At 40.3% G+C, this 19,766-nt stretch overlaps 1 protein-coding gene across 1 annotated transcript in view; it reads left to right on the top strand.

Moving 5' to 3' along the window:
• Positions 1 to 3,011: 3,011 nt before the first annotated feature.
• Positions 3,012 to 19,766, top strand: part of LOC131942073 (protocadherin-9) — a 99,780-nt gene continuing 83,025 nt past the window's right edge. The window contains exons 1-3 of the mRNA XM_059301781.1: positions 3,012 to 3,738; positions 5,762 to 5,983; positions 7,333 to 9,096. Of these exons, the coding sequence (XP_059157764.1) occupies positions 3,040 to 3,738; positions 5,762 to 5,983; positions 7,333 to 9,096 (2,685 nt within the window). The 5' untranslated portion in view covers positions 3,012 to 3,039. The remainder of the gene's footprint in view (positions 3,739 to 5,761; positions 5,984 to 7,332; positions 9,097 to 19,766) is intronic.

The following is a 19,766-nucleotide window of genomic DNA, read 5'->3' as shown; positions in this document are numbered from 1 at the left end:
TATTGTTATTTTCCACTACGACTTTGCAACAGAGGGCAGTATAGTAGAATCGTTATCGATGAGTGACTGTTAATTCAACGAAGGTTTGGACGTCGTATTTTGTTTTATTTCACACGCATTTCTTTAAAATTTAAAAGCAAAACATCGATTCTTATTCGGTCCTAGATTGTAATCGATCTTTTTAAAAAAATACCACATCGATTTCTCAGAACTCGTCTTTATTATGGGTTCGACGTTTTTTGTCTTTTTGTCCAATGGTGCGAGAGTCATTAGACTTCAGGAAGCCGGTGTTCTCCGGCTTCTGAGAGCTGGACTGCATAGGGAAATGGGTGTGTTAAGTGGAGGGGTGGTGGGGCAGGGGGTCAGCTCTTATTTTAACCCGTTAAGTTTTATCGTTGAGGTTTTTATTGTTTAAACTAGCCCGGACATGCGGTCGAGGGTTGGAACTAACCCTGTACTGGCAACAAAACCCTTAAATGCAACTATATACCAGACGTTTGGCGATATACGGAGACTTTGTATAATAGACGAGCCGGCCCGCGGCATAACATACGCCGCTATTTAGTTGTTTCTAATTTTCAATAATTCATAATTTGTGAATTCGACAGTACCAACGCTGACACTGAAAATATTTCTTTAAAACACTATAAGTAGCTCGTTAAGGACCATAACCCCCCCCCCCCCTTCCTTCCCTCCCCCCCTCCTCCCCCCCCCCCCCTACGTTTAAAATCGTTGGCTCTGCTTGTAAACATTTAGAGTGAACACAGCTCACTAAAACCATGTAGGGGTGGGGAGGTAGGGAGAGCGTTTGCAGCTTGTTTTCTAACGGCTCGAAGAAGAGAATTATATATATAGATACCGCATAATCCGTATATGCCAATAACCACATAATCCCATTGTGTCACTGACCACCTTAATCCCTTAGAGTCACTGAGCATATAATCCGTTTGTTACATACTACATCACCCTTTCATGTCATTTATTTTACTTTTCAATTGATTGATTTGTATGGATATGATTATACAGACACACACACATATATTTATATATATATAAATATACACACACATATATATACATGTAATTTATATATATATATATATATATATATATATATATATATATATATATATATATATCTAATATATAAAGCTCAATTCTGTAACGCATATGTTTGTTTGTCGCTGGTTATCGATGGATTTAAGTGTTAGAAAATTATCGTGCGCATTTGTCTAAATTTATGAGTTAAAAAATTACTATTAAAAGTGTTGGGAAATCATTTTCATTTTTCAAATTACAGCAATTAAACACAAGTTTTAAAAAAATATCATCTTTTACAAAAATTCTAATTATGTCTTTATTTAGTCCTAAAGCGCTTACTTCCCTTTGATAAATTAGGCAAAACACAATTACTTCCCTTTATAAAACCATTGCATTAGTTGAAAAGCATTTACTTTTTAATTACTTTGTTTTGGTGTTGGGAAAAAAATAATTACATAATTAGCGGGGATTGATCAAGTGCAAATGTTGTAGGTATTTTACGGATAAGCTTGGCGTATTATAATTGTTCATTAAATCGAAACAGGCGCGTTCGTTTAAGTGAGTGCAAAAACTATGAATAAGTTGGGGTACTATAGTCGTTCATTAAGCTAAAACAGGCGATTCTGCCCCGGGCGTTTATGTTCGCGTTAGTGTTTTCTTTGTGTTTAGGTGGGTTTGCGTTAGTGGTTGCGTTTTGATTTGGTTCGTTTTTGTTCTTTCTTTTTTCGTTTTTGTTTGTGTTTTTTTTTGTTTGGGTTTGTATTTGTGTTTTTGGTTGGTTTTGCGTTTGGATTTGGTTTGTTTTCGTTTGCTTTTTCGTTGTTTATTTTTTTTTTTTTGGTATTGGTGTTTGTGGTTGGGTTTGTTGTTAGGTTTTTGTTTTCGTTTGTTTTTTCTTTGTGTTTGTATTGGTGTTTGTGGTTGTGGTTGGGTTTGTTGCTAGGTTTTTGTTTTCGTTTGTATTTGTAATTGTGTTAGCGTTATGTTTGCGTTTTGTTGTTTTGGTTTTGGTTGGTCGTGGTTTAGGTGAGCAATGCCGGGTTTATGATGATTACTAAACACACAGGTAATGGTCTTTAACAGAAAGGTTTTTCACAGAAGCCAGAGCAGGGCCTGGCCGGGACGGCTAGTATATATATATATATATATATATATATATATATATATATATATATATATATATATATATATATATATATATATATATATATATATATATATATATATATATATATATATATATATATATATATATATATATATATGTCTGTGTGTGTGTGTTTATATAAAGCAAGATGTTTACAGCTGAGTAATACACTCTACAATTTTCTAGAAACACAAAAAATAAAAAAACGAAACGAATCCTTTCAATGTAATTTGACGGAAGTTTTTTCTTTTTCTATTTCAGGTAAGATTTGTAGGACCGACAGGAAGCTCCGCTACAAAGCTGACTTAATTGCTGTCTTGAATAAAAGAAAAGACAGTAGGTCCAATCATAGCCCGGCCTGGTGTGTGGTGCCACAGGAGCAGTACATAGGAGTAAGCCTCTGGGAAATTAACAGCGGGACTTAGCAGCTATACAAGGGGAGAGAAATCCTTACGTAAAGAGGAAGGCATCGATCAATTATTCATCTCTTCCGGGTGTAAGGTTCTGTCTGACGCAATCATCGGAAGTTCTGAAACATTGTTTAGATACTCGGGTCTTTGACGTCGGGTTGACAGGAACCCCGTGTTACGTGATACGGACCGGGGGCATCTTTGAAGAGCGGCATCGATGCGTTAAACGCGGGCTGGATTGCAGACGATGATTTTATCTGTCTGAGTGTCGGCGTGTCGGAGTGTCGGTGTGTCTGATCCAAGCTGGTGTCGGGTGTACAAGAGGTGGTTTCAACCATGACGTTACCGCACGCGGCGCTGCTGGCTTTTATCTGGCTTTGGAACATGAACCCAGGTGTCAGTGCACAGAACAACAGGGTCGAGTTCCGCATCAAAGAGCAGATGATCTCCGGGACCAATGTCGGCAGCATCATGACCAAAGCCAACATCGCGCAGAAGGTCTCCTCCCGCGAGCTGTCGAAGCTCAGCTTCAAGTTCCTCAGCCAGAACAACCTCCTGCAGATCGCGTCCTTGTTCAGCATCAACAGCGACAACGGCGCCATCTACACCACCGCCATGATCGACCGCGAGAGCGTCTGCCAGTTCCAGAAGGACTGCAACATCGAGTTCGAGGTCACGGTGACCTCGACCATCTCCAACTTCTTCGAGTTCATCAACGTCCGCATCATCATCGAGGACATTAACGACAACGCGCCGCGGTTTCCCCACGACAACATCACGCTGTACGTGCCGGAAGGGGGAACAGCCAACAGCGAGTACAGGATAGACGGCGCCACGGACAAGGACAAGGGCGAACAGAACTCCGTGACCAGTTACGAGATGAAGTCTGATTACAACGACATGTTCGAGTTGAGGTCGGAGATGAAGCTGGACGGAACCTGGGACCTGTCCATCGTTATTCTTAAGATCCTGGACCGGGAGGTCAAGGACAGGTACATGTTGTACATCATCGCCAAGGACAGCGGCACGCCGCAGAGGTCCGGCAACGTCACGGTGCTCATCAACGTCACGGACATCAACGACAACGTGCCGAGCTTTTCCGAGAACGTCTACGAGTTCTCCGTGTCAGAGGAGGCGAGGGTGAGTACTGGGGTTGGCAGGTTGACAGGTTTCCTGTTGGGGTGAGAGGCGCACGTGATGGGCGCTTGAACGGTGATGATTACAGAGAGATGGGTGCTATAAATAGCGTAGCACGTGGGTGCTGTATTCAAAGGGATATAAAGAGAGTGTGGTAACGTATACAAAGTTTAAAGCCAAGGAGGATGGAGATTACACGAAAAACTGGCTGCCATGAACTATTATGTTTATGACAGAGAGTAGGCTACTATGGGAGCAGGGGTTTATGAAAGTTATATTGATGCGATTGATATGGATGTTTACAAAGTAATGATAGGGGGTAGTTTACTAAATGTATCAAGCAAGAAATGAGAGGCTTGGTGGACTGGTGGTAGCGTGGTTGGGTTTGTTAATCTCGCTGCGTCATACCGAATAGGGGTTATCACTATCGATATGTGTATCACAGTGAAAGTTGCCCATTTTAAGAGCAAGGAGGGCTATATTGGGTGGGGTTTAGTCAGGGATCATTTCATCTTTCGTTCGGTACATTTTACCCGACGTAGGCTTAGAAATAGGCTTAGACATAGACTTAGACATAGGCTTAGACAAAACTCCCTTGGGGACGATTCTCAGTACCATTTTAAGTAGTTTTTTAGACTTGCTTACAGTTCAGTTTTGAACATTTGAAGTATGTTTTTATAGACGTGCTTAGAGTTTAGTTTTGAACACAATTTAAATAAAAATATTCGAAAACCTGGCAACAATGTATTGTGTAAATCGAATTCTGTACAGCATTGTATTGAAAGACTATTTCTTGTTGCCCACAACAACGAAACGATGGCTTTAGTAAGGGAACAGCAGATAACTCGGAGCGATTCAACGTGGTTTGAATCGAATGTGCAGGCATGTTGACGAGTTATCTCCTCAAGCACCTGTCTACAGGTTCTCTCATCCCTGCCGTAAATGACTGCTGCCTGTATTGGTCTGCCCCTGCTAAAACTTACATTTCTTTATTTCCCGTTTATACAAAATATTAAATATATTAGCCATTATACAAATTCATAATACAGTTTTTGTTGGAGTGATTTTAAGATTTAAAATTTCAAACATAATATTTTATTTTGATAGTATTCCATAATTTCCTCGTAGACAGCGGATTAGATGAATTTCTTGGAATTAATTTGACAAATAAAATAAAACAACATTACATTATATGACAGCTCTTAAGCTAATGATACTCGCATGACAAAAAGAAGCATAATGCGAAACTCAAAAATTAAGGCCTTAAAATATAAAGTGCTAAAAGGCTGAACACTTTTTTTTGCTAATAAGGCCAACGTTTTATGACCCTAATCTTCCATTTTTTTTGCTAACATGTCGCAAAATTTGTTGATAATATATTGCGAAAATTGCCATTACTATGTTATACATTTGTCGCTGTTAAGTCGTATGAGTGTTTGTTGTCTGTCGTGAACAATGAGAACAGAAGCATAAGGAAGGCGTTTATTTTAGTTTTATTTTCTCATAATGAACTACAAGTGTTTATTAAAGTTAGACCTGAATGTTGTATTAGTTGCTTCTCCTACCTCAGTTTCAATATCTGATACGAGCTGACCCGCGACGTAGCATACGTCGCTATCTAGTTGTTTTATTTTCTACTTATCAACAATTCCTAATTTGTAAATTCCACACTACCCCACCCCTGCCTCCCCCACCCGACCCCGCCCAGTGAAAGCAGCCGTTTACAGGCGACAAAACTTATTATCTCCACTTAGTTTCAAATCGTTTAAAAACTATATTATCTGCTCTTAATTGCCGTCACAAATTCGAACCGGCTCTACGATTGTAAACATTCGGGGTGAACCACAGCTCACCTGAAAGGTGGGGATGAGGGTGGTGGCTAAGCTACGTGGTGTTTTCTATGGTCTCCATGAAGAGAATTATATATAGATTTATAGATAGATTTTTATTTCTGTTAATTTTGTATATGTAGTGCATGATTCTTTGATTATTTTTGCTTGTTATAACATCCTCCTGTTTCCTTCAGGTGGGGTCGGTGGTGGGGACGGTGACGGCCACTGACGCTGACCTTGGGGACAATGCGGAGATCACGTACGAGCTGAACCCCGGCAAGACGCCGCAGGTAGACGCCCTCTTCTACATCGACTCCCAGAGCGGCGACATCATGGTCAAGAAAAGCCTTCAGTACGACGGGGGAAAGACGTTTGAGACCATCGTCATGGCGGAGGATAGGGGCAACCCCAGACTGGTAAAGTATTTTTTTACGCTTTTGGGCAATAGATTTAATACTAGACTGGTAAAGTTTTTTAGGCTTTTGGGCAATGTTAGCTTTAGTACTGGACTGGTAAAGTTTTTTTGGCTTTTGGGCAATGTTAGCTTTAAAACTGGACTGGTAAAGTTTTTTTGGCTTTTGGCCGATGATATGTTTAATAGTAGACTGGTAAAGCTTTTGGGCTTTTTGGATAATGTTAGGTTTACTGCAATACAAACTGGTAAAGTTTTTTGGCTTTTAGCTAAGCGGTGGTAGAGGGGACAATGTTAGGTTCATGAAAATTAATGATTGGTTAAGTATTTGTATTTGTTGTTGTATGTTGTGTGAGGGGAGTGGACGATGGTAAGTTTAAAGGAATACAAGACTTTAACGTTTCAGGGCTTATTACCTTTACTTGAAAACATCGGGCAATGTAAGGTACAAAAGAAAAAAAAACAACTTTAAGTATTTTCAGCATTTTTATAATAACCCATGACTTATGTTGAAAAACGAAACTGCAAACGATGCCTAATGCAATATGTGGAAAAGACTACACATCAAATGTCCAATACCTGATTACTTTTTTATCAATATAATTATATATTTTTTTAACTTCTTTTGTAAACTTGAATTTCACAAAGCTAAATAACAGACATTCAGTGTTTTATATTGTTGAGAAATAAAACTAATGAAATTATGTAGATCAATATGTGAAATCCTATAGAAAAAATAAATTCAATTAACGTTTCTAATGTAAGGTTTTATCACCATAAAAAACAACAGGAGATGTTTTTATTTACAAGAGTTTCTCATCCGGTCGAAATTAAGTTACGAAGAATCAGGGTTATAGGATTATGTTTTAGAAGGATAGACATAAACTTGGTGAGAAACGAAAACTAAAGTAAATATAGCATTGATTGTCCGTGTGTTGTTGTGGAGTGAAGATGGAAATTACGCAACACTCAGTTAATTGCTATCTCGTGATGGTCAGCCATCTTCAACTATTAGAGTATATCTAGGGAAACTTGTACCTGCAGGCATCATACGCCGCTGGGGATGTTTACTTATTTCATTAGATGTACTCTAAGAAAATATTTGTATTGATTTTATTAGACCGGTACTAATTAATGTTTCTTTCCTTAAATAAGGATGGAATGTCTATATATTCTGACCTAAGATTAGCCCTTATACTTGCGCTAATCTTGATACTGGCGTAAAAATAAAACCTCTAATACATCGTTTTCTTGTTAGTTTTTGAAGAACGTATTTGTTAAGATTGAATGGTGTAGTTGGGGTACCTAAACTAGTTTGATGTTTTTAAACATAAAGCTTTGGCCCGTCCACAGAGGTCCCAAAAGATCCTGATCCTGAAGATCCTGGACGTGGGCAACACCCCGCCCCTAATGACCATCAACCCCGTCCCCAACCCAGACGGCAACATTCTCCACCTGTCCGAGAAGTCGGACCTGGAGACGGTCGTCGCCCACGTCCGGACGGAAGACCGCGACGAGGGCAGCAACGGCATCGTCGACTGCTACAGCAGCACGTCCCAGTTCCGCGTCAAGCGGCTGGACGGGGTGGGGTACCTGGTGCTGCTGAACGAGAAGCTTGACCGCGAGAGGAATGAACAGGTGAACGTGACCATCATCTGTGAGGACAGGGGCACGCCCAAGCTCTCGGCCAGGGGGTGGTTTATTATTAAATTAATCGACGACAACGACAACAATCCGGTGTTTGAATTAAACATCTACAGGGCGAACCTGACCGAAAACAACAGGAGGGGACAACACGTTCTGTTTGTTAAAGCGCACGATGCCGATGTTGGGGTTAACGCCGAGGTGCGCTACAACCTCTCCATGGGCGCGGCGTTTAACATTGACGAGATCACCGGCGCCATCACCGCCGGGGTGGAGTTCGACCGCGAGACCATTTCTCAAATGTCGTTCATGGTCACAGCCCGCGATGGCGGCGGGAGGGTCGGAAACGCGTCGGTGATCGTGGACATTGGCGACGTTAACGACAACGTTCCTTATTTTACGTCGTCTTTGGAGTTTGAAATCGCCGAGAAGCTGCCGGCGTCGACGATGGTCGACACGCTGTTTGCCAACGACAGGGACGAAGGCAGGAACGCGGAAGTTTTTTTTTACGTTCCGACGGACTCATCCGACAAACAAGATATACCGTTCGTTGTCTTACCGTCGGGGGACATTCGAACGTCAAGAAAGTTGAACAAAGACAGTCAGGATTCCTACTGGTTTCCTGTCGTCGTGAAGGACAAAGGCGAGCCTCCTAGAAGCTCCACGGCCACCGTCACGATACGGGTGGTTGATTACAATGACCACCGTCCAGTTTTTATCTTTCCGTCACGTCACAACAACACCATCCGACTCCGGTCCGACATCCTCCCCGGGACGGCCGTCGTCAAACTCAGCGCCGTTGATGAAGACATCGGAGCCAACGCCAAGCTCAAGTTCTTCATCGTCGCTGGTAACGACGACAACGCGTTCGCTATTCCGTCGCCGTCTTCCGGCGAGATCATCCTCCGGAAAGAGCTGACGACGCTGGCTAGTAGCGTGTTCCGACTGAACGTGTCCGTCCATGACCAAGGTATCCCGATGTTAAGCGCCGAGCAGCTGCTTGTCATCCAGGTGGACTATGTGGACGGGCACGGCATGACGAGGTCACGTCAAAGCAACGGCGGCAACTCCACCAACATGTTCGGCGACGACGACCTCAAGTACATCATCATCGCCGGGGTCGTCGGTGGCGTCACTGTCGTCATCTCTATCATCATCGTCACCATCATTCTCCGGCTGAGGCGGCCGGACAACAACAACCGGACTTCCGGCTTGACGGGAGTACAGGAGCAGGGGGACGGCAGACATTTTGACAAGCAGATGTGGCAGAGCGTGCCGGTCGATGACGTCACGCCCACCGAGTCGGACGGGAAGAAGATGTCCGGCATGACCTTGAAAGGGGGAGGGCTGGGCCTTGACACTAAGCCGACCAACGGGGACTTGCATAGCAGCAGTGACCTTATTGACACGTACGGTCGCAAGCAGGGCCCCGAGCCCTTTCAAGGTCAACCTCAACTTTACACATTCAAAAAGGTAAGTCGCTATTGAGATACACATTCTCTGTTGACTTTATTTAATGTGTGAGTCTCTTTTCCAATCCACATTCTCTATTAACTTTATTTAATGTATGAGTCTCTTTTCCAATCCACATTCTCTGTTGACTTTATTACTTGTGTCTTTATTTCGATTAATATTATTCTTGTTTTATCGGTTGAGTTTATTACATGTTGAAACTCGAATCCACATCTCCTCCTAGTTTCATCATTTATAAATAAACCATTTAATTCTGAACTGTACAACTGCAGACATGATCTTAGAATATGCCCGTTGTGTAAGATAAATGTCTCATTCGATGAAAGAATCGGTTTCAAAAATTGGCTGTAAATTAGTTCAATCTGAAGCTCGTATTTTTGAGCATGATCGAATTAACTGCGGGTGAAGAACCGCTAGCAGATGACGCTACCTAATCTGCCAATTAAATCGATTCTTACCTTATTGTTAACTTATATGTCATGCATTGTGTACGATAGACATATTGAATTGGATAATTTGGTTTCGGCAAAAGTCTATTGTTTGGTATAGGCTTGTTTTATACATCGTTTTACGAGATCTTTATTTTGTTTTCTGTGGTTGGGATTGTTTTCAATAGAGTAAATGAGTTTCTGTCTTTATGGAGTATGTTGATCTTTTGTTAACCGAATTGTCTTAAAGGATTCATCGAATTTCGTTAGATATTTTGATATCTTAAGACAGTGGAAGAAAAATCTTAGATTATTCAGCATTATTCCTCAGATACTTTGGCCTTAGATATTTTGTCTTTTAGATATTCAGCATTATTCCTCAGATAGCCTACTTGGGCCGCAGATAATTTAATTTAGATATTTTCTTCTGGTGTACTTTGTTTGAGAACATCTGTCCTGAAATCATTTGTCGAACTATTATAATTTATATTGTATTTAGATTCTAAAATTATTTCAACAACCGAAACATAACAGCAAGCAACATGCTACCATTCTACATTAGCGCTAAATTTTGGTGTTGTGGATTGTTAAATGTTAAACACTGCTTATAATCATACGTTTGAAGGGTTGAACAACCAACCCTAATGTAGGAAGCTTGAAGGGTTGACTAACCAACCATGGCGCAACAAACTTGAATGGCTGAACAATTAGCATCTGACATCACAAAGGTAAAAGATAACAAAAAAACCCAACCCTACGTCAAAACTTCAGTGGTTGAACGACCAACCCCTAACGTCATAAACTTCAATAGTTGAACAAGCAACCCAGAAGTCACACAATTGAATGGTCTAACAACCAGCGCTAACTTATCAAGCTTAAAGGTTTGAACAACCAACCTTATCGTAACACACCTGAACGGTCTAACAACCAAGCATGATGTCACAAACTTGAATGGTTGAACGACTAACCCTGACTTCAAACACTTGAATGGTTGAACGACCAACCCTGACTTCAAACACTTGAACGGTCTAACAACCAACCCTGACTTCAAACACTTGAATGGTTGAACGACCAACCCTGACTTCAAACACTTGAAGGGTTGAACGACCAACCCTGACTTCAAACACTTGAATGGTTGAACGACCAACCCTGACTTCAAACACTTGAATGGTTGAACGACCAACCCTGACGTCACACACCAGAACGGTCTAACAACCATCCCTGACAGAACCCACACGAGAAGCCGGCGCACACAAAAAAGTCAACTTATTCAATTAGCTGACGCCATTGTTCAAACGTCAGTACTCCACAATGGCCGGAGGCTCGACAATGTCACTAACAACAAAGACCGGGCTTGTGGCGAGTAGTCAGTGATGACAGTGATATGACACTGGCAGCGTAAGCCAATCGATAGAGGCTGACGAGCAAGAGTGACGCTGTCACGAGATTGTTACAGTAGGGATGGTTCTTCAAGGTGGCACACGGGTGGTATCTCGATAACAATGGCGGTAGAAAAATGCACCCTGGGGGTGGGGAGGGGGTGTAGGTGATGCGTTTTGTATTTTCCTTCACCTGGAGTTACCTTACTGTTATAATGTCATTACAAGACATCGAATTTACTGTAGAGATAGAGTTTTGTATATAACCTACCAAAGACAATGAACAGGTTTGATTGGTTAAAACTTATAGACACAGAATCAATTAGTTTTTATTATAAGGACCGCTTCATTGATGTCTCATAAAGAGAGTTTATTTAGTATGGATATTATTGGGGTCTTTTTTTGTAAGCCTTACAGTTCGAGACTCGTTAATGGCGTTTAGAGTATACTAGATAAAGAGAACTTTTTCAGCGAGAAGCTAATCTGGATACATCCTAACTCCCATTGGTAAAATATAATTAGGGCGGGTAAAGGGTGGTCGTGGGTTGGTAAATGCTTTAATCTTCAAATCAGCATTTTAAATCTCGGATTTTATTTCAAATCCAGCTAAAATCTAATTTTAAAAAAAATAATTATTTCGTTTATTGCATCCCTTGGCTGGTATGGTTTTACAATTTTTATAAGAGCATTTTTTTTAAAGACCGCACTTTGAGTCCTTTGATTGTGCTCGAGTGTTTTGAAATATGCATGGCTCTCGTGGAGGTTCGCATTTTGTTTTACAAAAGTTTGACAAATCATTTCAAAACATTTTTTTCTCTCGAAAAATATCATTTTTAAACATCAAAATATTTTGCCTCATACAGTCGTTTTAGATTTCTTTGTTGAAATTTGGGAAAGTCTGTTTTTATAAATAGGCTTTGAAATTTTTTAAGAGATTAGGGGGGAGGGGGGGGGGGGATAATGGTTTTAGTTTAGACGAGATTTTGGTGGGGAAAAAAAACCCGAACTAATTGGAAACTAACAATTTTCAGTTCACTGCTGGAAAGTAAACTTGACGAATTACTTGACAAGTTTTCTTGACAGAATTTACAGGAAAAATAGTCTGATGGTAGAAATAATTTGCGCTGAAGCGATCAAGTGACGTAAAATAAAAACAATCAACTTCCGGTTTGATCGTTCAGGGGTTAGGTAATAGATTAGAAATCGCGGGAAAAAGATTTGCGGCCGTCTAGACGGTTGAATTACACTGGGTACCAATACCGCGTCTTTTTTCCAGTGCTGTGCATTTTCGGGTTATTGCGGGTCTCCGGGTTATTTCGGGTCTCCGGGTTATTGCGGGTCTTTATGTCGGCGTCCGGTCCAGTGTGCCGTGTAATGCCGGCCTGATGACGGCATAAACTCCTCGCACCGGACAGAACCGGACACGTGATGGGGTGGGGGTGGGAAGGGGTGACGTGACCGGCCGACATGGTGATGTGCCAGAAATATGGGGGGGGGGGGGCTAACGAGCTGAGATGGAGGAGCACCAGAAAATGGATGAAAATTTTAACCAGATTGGCGTAAGACGGCGGAAGTTATCCGGAGGGGGGGGGGGGGGAGATGGTGGAAATGACGGGGTGTAAAACCGGAGAGTTATGACGACTCGCCATAAACTGTTCTCTCGATGAACGGGATTATTTTCCTGTGCGGAAATCTCTCTGTTGTGAGGCACGTTGTTTCTGTGAATCTTTCAGACATTAGAACTCTACAGCCGGTATTAAATAGACAGTATAAGAAAGGAAAGGGGGGGGCGTGTACATACGTAGACAGACTCACGCAATCACAAACTCACATAGACACACACGCACACACACATACATAGAGACACACAGGTACACACACAAACAGACAGATGCACACATACATTAACACACTGAGACATACACAGAGGCACACAGCACGCTCACATATAGTCTATATTATAGGCGCATATATACATATATATATATATATATATATATATATATATATATATATATATATATATATATATATATATATATATATATATATATATATAAAATAAAAATACGTAAATATAACGTATACTTATTTGAATATGATATTTATATCTTTTGCGAACGAAATTGAAGAATTAAAAACAATAGAAATTGAAAAATATACAGCTGTAAAACATGACGCTCCTTTAGTGTTTGTCTAGATCACAGATACATATTTTTATCGCTAAATCATAAAGATCAAGTGATCAGTACTTAATCCTTAAAGCTGTTAGTCCTGTTGTTGTCATGATTTACTCTTGACCATTGGATTATTCTCATACCTGAGACAACGTCTGTTTACATCGATCTGCCGACAGTCCCCTCCCAAGGTTCAACACATAAGGTGGAAGCCGGGGAAATTAATTGGCCAGATTTCTTCCCACAGTGGCCAAGTGAAGTGCAGGATAGCGTCGATTCTAAAGGGGAGTAATCATGAGCTTGAAACTAAACACTAGCTACTTGTTCCTCATTTGTAAACCGATCTCTCCGATTATCTCCCCTTCCCTGCGCTTTTGATTCCATTTCGAAACGAAAACGAATTTATTTTAGCTTTTATTTTTTTAAAAACCGTTTTTAAAGTAATCGCTGCAAATATCGCGTAGCTAATATTGCTGTCGTTCTTAGCTTTAGTGTTTAAATTTCGATTTTTTTTTTTCGCTTTATGTGAAATAGGAAAACAAGAATCTGTATGTTTAAAGTTATGTTAGAATGTCGGACAATTTGTTTTTATTAGATATTTTAGCACTAGCAATTAAAGTTCTTTATTTTAAAGGTTTTATAATTATAGCACATTAAGAAAATATATTAGCACGTGTGCTTGCTTTGAATGTTTCATCTCCTATGGTTCAGTTAGAAAACAATTGTGTTCAGATGGTCTTAAGAACATTACATTTACACATGTGTTTCAATTTAAGTTTATTTTAAGCTCGTAGCTGAAACAACATTTTGTTACATCGGACTAGTTATGGTAAATGTTTCTTTCAGACTTTCGTCTCCCGGGGGGGGGGGGGGGATTTTTTAATTTCGCGGGTGGACTAAATTTTTTCGGAGAGTGGGGAGGGGGAGCGGACACTGGTAAACGTATATATTTTCTATATAAATTCCATTTCGATTGAGGTTGGGTGTAGGTGTGTTTCGCCCCCCCCCCTCCTCCGAAGAGATGTCTAAAATAAACACACCATGGTGTGCTGTGTAGTAGCTTGTACTGACCTAACGTCGGCTGACCCTGAGCAAATACTGCTCACACGGCACCCCTCTCCCCCCCACCCCCTTACAGTCTGACTAAGATCAGTTCGTTTATTTGATTTGTGTCTAAACCATGATCGATCCGACTTTTAAAGCAACGATTGAATTTTGATGTATTAACAGTAAATCGTGTTGATCTGTATATGTGCAAGTGTGTGTATTTGTGAGGGGTGGGTTTGTGGAAGTGTGGGTGTGTGTGGTATGAGCGGACATCGCTCCCCCATCTATTTTTCCTCTCAAAAAGCCGGCTCTTGTTTTAAATACGTCACACGCTGTACTTTAGTTCTGAATAAATTCCGACTGTTTGGGTCTATGCAACAATATTAGACTTCACGTTTTAGAACAACTCTTGATGTACTTAAGTGACGTTGATGGGCGGCAGGTCCAATTCCCTTTCTTGTTTAAAAAATCAGCCCACGTCTGTCAACCCAATCCAGCATATCCTCCATTCAACCGTATCGCGCAGTCATGCTTCATTGATCGAGGCTTCGATTTTGTGCCTTAGCTATTGCGTAAACCCATCTTTAATTTTTGTCCCAATCTTGGATGTTTTACAGTATTTAACCACACGATCTGCTATCAAAAGCCGATTCAACTGCCGCAAATTTTTTGAACCTAATCCGGAATAGATTGGTCGACGTTACTGTAAGCCATTGATAATGCAGGTCCTTGGCATCTTGGGAGAGATCCAATTCCAAAACAATCGGAGCGAGGCTCGGCAAAGACGTGTAGTTTCAAGAACGATGGCGGTATTATTAAATGAATGGCAATTTTTTTTTTTTAAAGTTGATTCGGAGAAATGAACCGGAAATTTCCGTCATTTGAAGAGCTCCGCGAGTCATGGTGCTGTGGAGACCGGCTTGCCGGAAAGCGATAGGATTTTTGGACTTAATTACGGTAGTACCCGGATCACACGAAGAGTGGGGGTTGGGAGGGGGGGAGGCTTGAGATTGTTGATGCGTGACGGGAAAATGAAAACGCAACGGACTGAGCCAAAGAGCACGTGCGGTTTTGTTTTCTTGGCTGGACAATAGGGCAAGGAAGGGTGAGCACATGCGGTGAGCTGACAATCATGAATGTCAGCTCACTTTAGAGTCAATCATGAATGTCAGCTCACCTGAGTCTCAATCATGAATGTCAGCTCACTAAAGTGTCAATCATGAATGGCAACTCACCTGAGCGGTAATCATGAATGTCAGTTCACCTTAGAGTCAATCATGAATGTCAGCTCACTGAAGCGTCAATCATGAATGTCAGCTCACTAAAGTGTCAATCATGAATGTTAGCTCACTAAAGTGTCAATCATGAATGTTAGCTCACTAAAGTGTCAATCATGAATTTTAGCTCACCTTAGAGTCAATCATGAATGTCATCTCACCTTAGAGTCTATAATGAATGTCAGCTCGCTAAAGTGTTATTCATGAATGTTAGCTCACCTGAGTCTCAATCATGATTGTCAGCTCACCTTGTTAAGCTGCGTCCCAAGAACAGTAGGGATCAAAGGTCATCGTTTCTTTGGGATTGTGGCATTTTAGAACACTGGGTGGCTATCACAAAGCTCAGACGCATTTACTTCTCTGCCAAATCATGCCAAGTACTTATTAGAGCTGAATTAGTAAGCTTTAAGAATGAATCATCATCTTATAAAATAAAAGGTTTCAAAAAAGGTTTAAAAAGTATTGAATTAACCTAAATGCATAACCTTTCCACATTTTCACTTCATCGGAATACATTTGAAATTTAAATACTGAAAACATAATGTGAACGATTGTAACAATATAGTGTAATCACATCTTTAGTTACATGAAGTCCTTATTGCCAAGTTTGATCTGAATAGTCTGACAAGTTTATACTGATATGTGACGTTATAATATGTGATCTGCGCTCTCACATTGTGCCGCGGTTTCATTGGACTCTGCAATAGACTCTTCTCTGTGGAGGTCTCTTTTGTGGGCTTTGTCGTGTAGACTTAAGTAAATGTCCACGTATTATTTTTCAAAATTTGTAGAGTCACACTAATAAAATTATATATATATATATATATATATATATATATATATATATATATATATATATATATAAATACATACATACATACATATATACATATATATATAATAAATACCTTAATATCAGACATAAATAGCTATTTGAAGAATCTTTTAGGTAAAGTTGGGAATGGATACCACACCTCCCACTCGGCCCATCCAGATGACGCCCATGGATGTATTTACTGTAAGGTTGTTTTTCTCATACAACTTTCTTTCTTTAGCAGAGATTCTGTCACGTGATACTTTTTGTACATTACTTGGTCTAATAACCCCTCCCCCCATCACCGTTCCCCCAACCCCCCGCCCTTACAACGAATAAGGCGGTGCTGATTTACATAATTAGCACTGAGGTGGGGCTTAGAGTCGACATGCAGGCTTCGTCTGCTGAAAACAAAGGCATTAGTAGCCCGTTAGGGCGCCGGTTTTCTAGGCGCTAACGTCGTTAGCCGGCCCGAATGCCTGACGGAGCCCGTCCTAAGAAGGGCTTTACACCCGTCAATTTGGAGCCCCGTGGATGGGGGATTGAAAACGAAACTTAATTATTGTCGATAGGGTTAGGGATGGATATTTGGGTCGGGAGCGAGTTGAGAAAATATATGAGAAATATTCAATAAAGAATAATCTTGTATATATTTCAAATAAACATATACGTTCTTGTTTTAGTATTATGTATCCATTTAAAAAAAAATGATAGGGTTTACACATAACGAACAAAAACATCGTTTTCCCAGTAGAAGAAAGATATTTGATATTCTCCGACATTATTGTTCCAAATGTGATGTAAAAAATTACCAGGCAGCTATTTCACCTGTCACCGATCTATATCTGGCAACTAAAGGGTGTCACCCGGTGAACGTTAACTATAGACGCCTTTTAAAAATGGACGTTTGTTTATACCAATGTGTTGGATGTGCTCCCACTGAAGATGTTTTAACGACTACTAAAATAAACAGAAATTTATCTTGTTAGGCCCACATAAAGACTTGCAGTTTCTTTTAGATTTCGATTTGTATTTGTTGTATCTTTAGCTTTGACTTGGTAATTTTCATGTTATGCTTAATACACAGATATTATAGAAACACACATTTATGACGCTTACATCTTTAGAAACATACAGAGCATATGATAGAAATAATACTGCAAAAAAAGAAAACAAAATATCAAGAAAACCTAGATTATTACAAATTTAAAGTTTGCTAAAAATACAATCGTACTTATTTTCTTTAAAAATTTAAAAACTAAAATTTATTTAAAACTTTCAAAGATCATTAGCAATAAACGTCTTAGAAATATTTATGTATTATAACAATATAAAATCTAAGGTGTATATGAACAGTCATTCATGACCATATGTCTTAAAATAAAGATAAATAGAAATATTAAGTTAATAGAACCAGAGAAATTATATAGATATACAAAGCACATTGGAAACAAACATCATTAGCAAATAAAATCGCCGTAAACACTAGTAAAAAAACAACAGCCCTCAGATAGTTGCTGAGTAAAATTTTGACGTTTAGTTATCGAACTTCTCATTATTGATTTCCTCCCTTCATTATCGTAGTCAAATGACATAATCATTTAGGTCTTCTGTCCTTGCTTTTGTTTCAAGGGAATGTCAGATATTTTGGGATGAACTTTTGGACCCAAGGTTATGAAATATGCTGGGTTTAAAGCTGCTGATTATTATAATGATATGTTTCGTAATGAATAGACCCGAGCTTCATTAAATTATTGGAGAAATTGTTTCCTTTTAAAACAAAAGAATATTCCAGAACCGTGATGAACGTAGTTAACATGCCATTTTTTTTCATGTTAAAAGTGCTTCCCATTTTTAAAACCTTAAACCAAGAGTGTTTTTTTTAAAGAAAGTCCGCGTTACCTTTATTGTTCCTTCATGTGTTAAAATCATGATTTAATCAGCTACACAAATAGACAATAAAAGGTGAGACAATGACCTTGGGGATGCGGACTAAATAAAAGGTGAGACAATGACCTTGGGGGCGCAGACCATCCCATCACACAGGTGACAAATAAAAGGTGAGACAATGACCTAGGGGATGCGGACCAAATAAAAGGTGAGACAATGACCTTGGGGATGGGGACCAAAAAAAGGTGAGACAATGACCTTGGGGGTGCAGACCATCCCACCACGCAGGTGACAAATAAAAGGTGAGACAATGACCTAGGGGATGCGGACCAAATAAAAGGTGAGACAATGACCTTGGAAATGCGAACCAAATAAAAGGTGAGACAATGACCTTGGGGATGCGGACCATCCCAGTCACGCAGGTAACAAACAAAACGTGACCCTGGGGATGCCGTAAAGCGACGGATCCCGAATGTCCGGAATCTGTGTCCGGACCAAAGACTGTCCCTGAGGGACGCTGGAATTAAAAAAAGTTCCAGACTTAAGACGGGGTCGATGCGGCAGATGCAAATGATCAGCAGACGAGCAGGAAGCGGCGCTGAGTGTTCCTGAAGCGTCCATTGATTGCATGGGCAGGATGCTGTGAGATGTTTACCAGGTGGTTCCGGGTTCAGTGGCGTAGCAAGGGTTTGTCGATGGTTGAGTTCAGATAAATGATCAACAATATTTGTTGATGCTAAAACGTTTTTTCAAGAAATACGTGTTTGATACAATATAATTGTAATCACAGAAAATAAATGTAAATATTGTCGCCAATGAGGGAGGATGGACACTAATTAAAGAAATCTATAACCATGATAGTACATTAGACTAATTAAAACCCAGATGTATGTTTGATACATTTTGAATGATGTATGTGCTATAGAATTGTATAGTGAAACGTTTAAAAGCTTGTAATATTTAGTTTAATCGTAGTATATGTTTTGAGACTATGTTAAGTGAACAGTGTATGTTGGTTATAGTCAGAATCTACTGACGCCATCGGAACTATGAAATATCACAGATAGTGTAGACACATATAAAGAAATGACATGAGATAGGATAGCTAGCTAGAATCTCATGGTTATGGCAACAGTAAATAAATGTTGCATAAAGACAACCTACACAACAGCTATTTTAACACGCATAACATGTCGCATCCAGGTCCTACATACAACAGATATGCCAACAAAAATGACATCTTACATAAGAGGCCCATACACAACAACAATGTCAACCCAAATGACATCTCACATAAAAGACCCCCACACTACACCAATGCCAACACAAATGACATCTCGCATAGAAGACCCCCACACTACAGCAATGTCAACACAAATGACATCTCGCACGAAAGACCCCCACAACAACAACGCCAACACAAATGACATCTTACATAGAAGACCCCCCCCCCCTCCACAACAACAACGCCAACACAAATGACATCTCGCATGCACGACCCCTGCACAAAAAAACGCCTACAAACACAGTCGACTCCTGCCCTAATGTGTGTGGTAATGACCTCATCCTTTACCCCCACCCCCGTCCCTGCCACCACCACCTCATTCCGGTAATGGTGTCGGCCATTAACGCCAGATTCAGGGTGTCACCCCGGCTGG

Source organism: Physella acuta, unplaced genomic scaffold, assembly GCF_028476545.2.
Source record: "Physella acuta isolate Inbredline_101_S28 unplaced genomic scaffold, ASM2847654v3 ptg000386l, whole genome shotgun sequence".
Classification (NCBI taxonomy): Eukaryota; Metazoa; Mollusca; class Gastropoda; family Physidae; genus Physella; species Physella acuta.
This window is presented reverse-complemented; position numbering and strand designations above follow the sequence as displayed.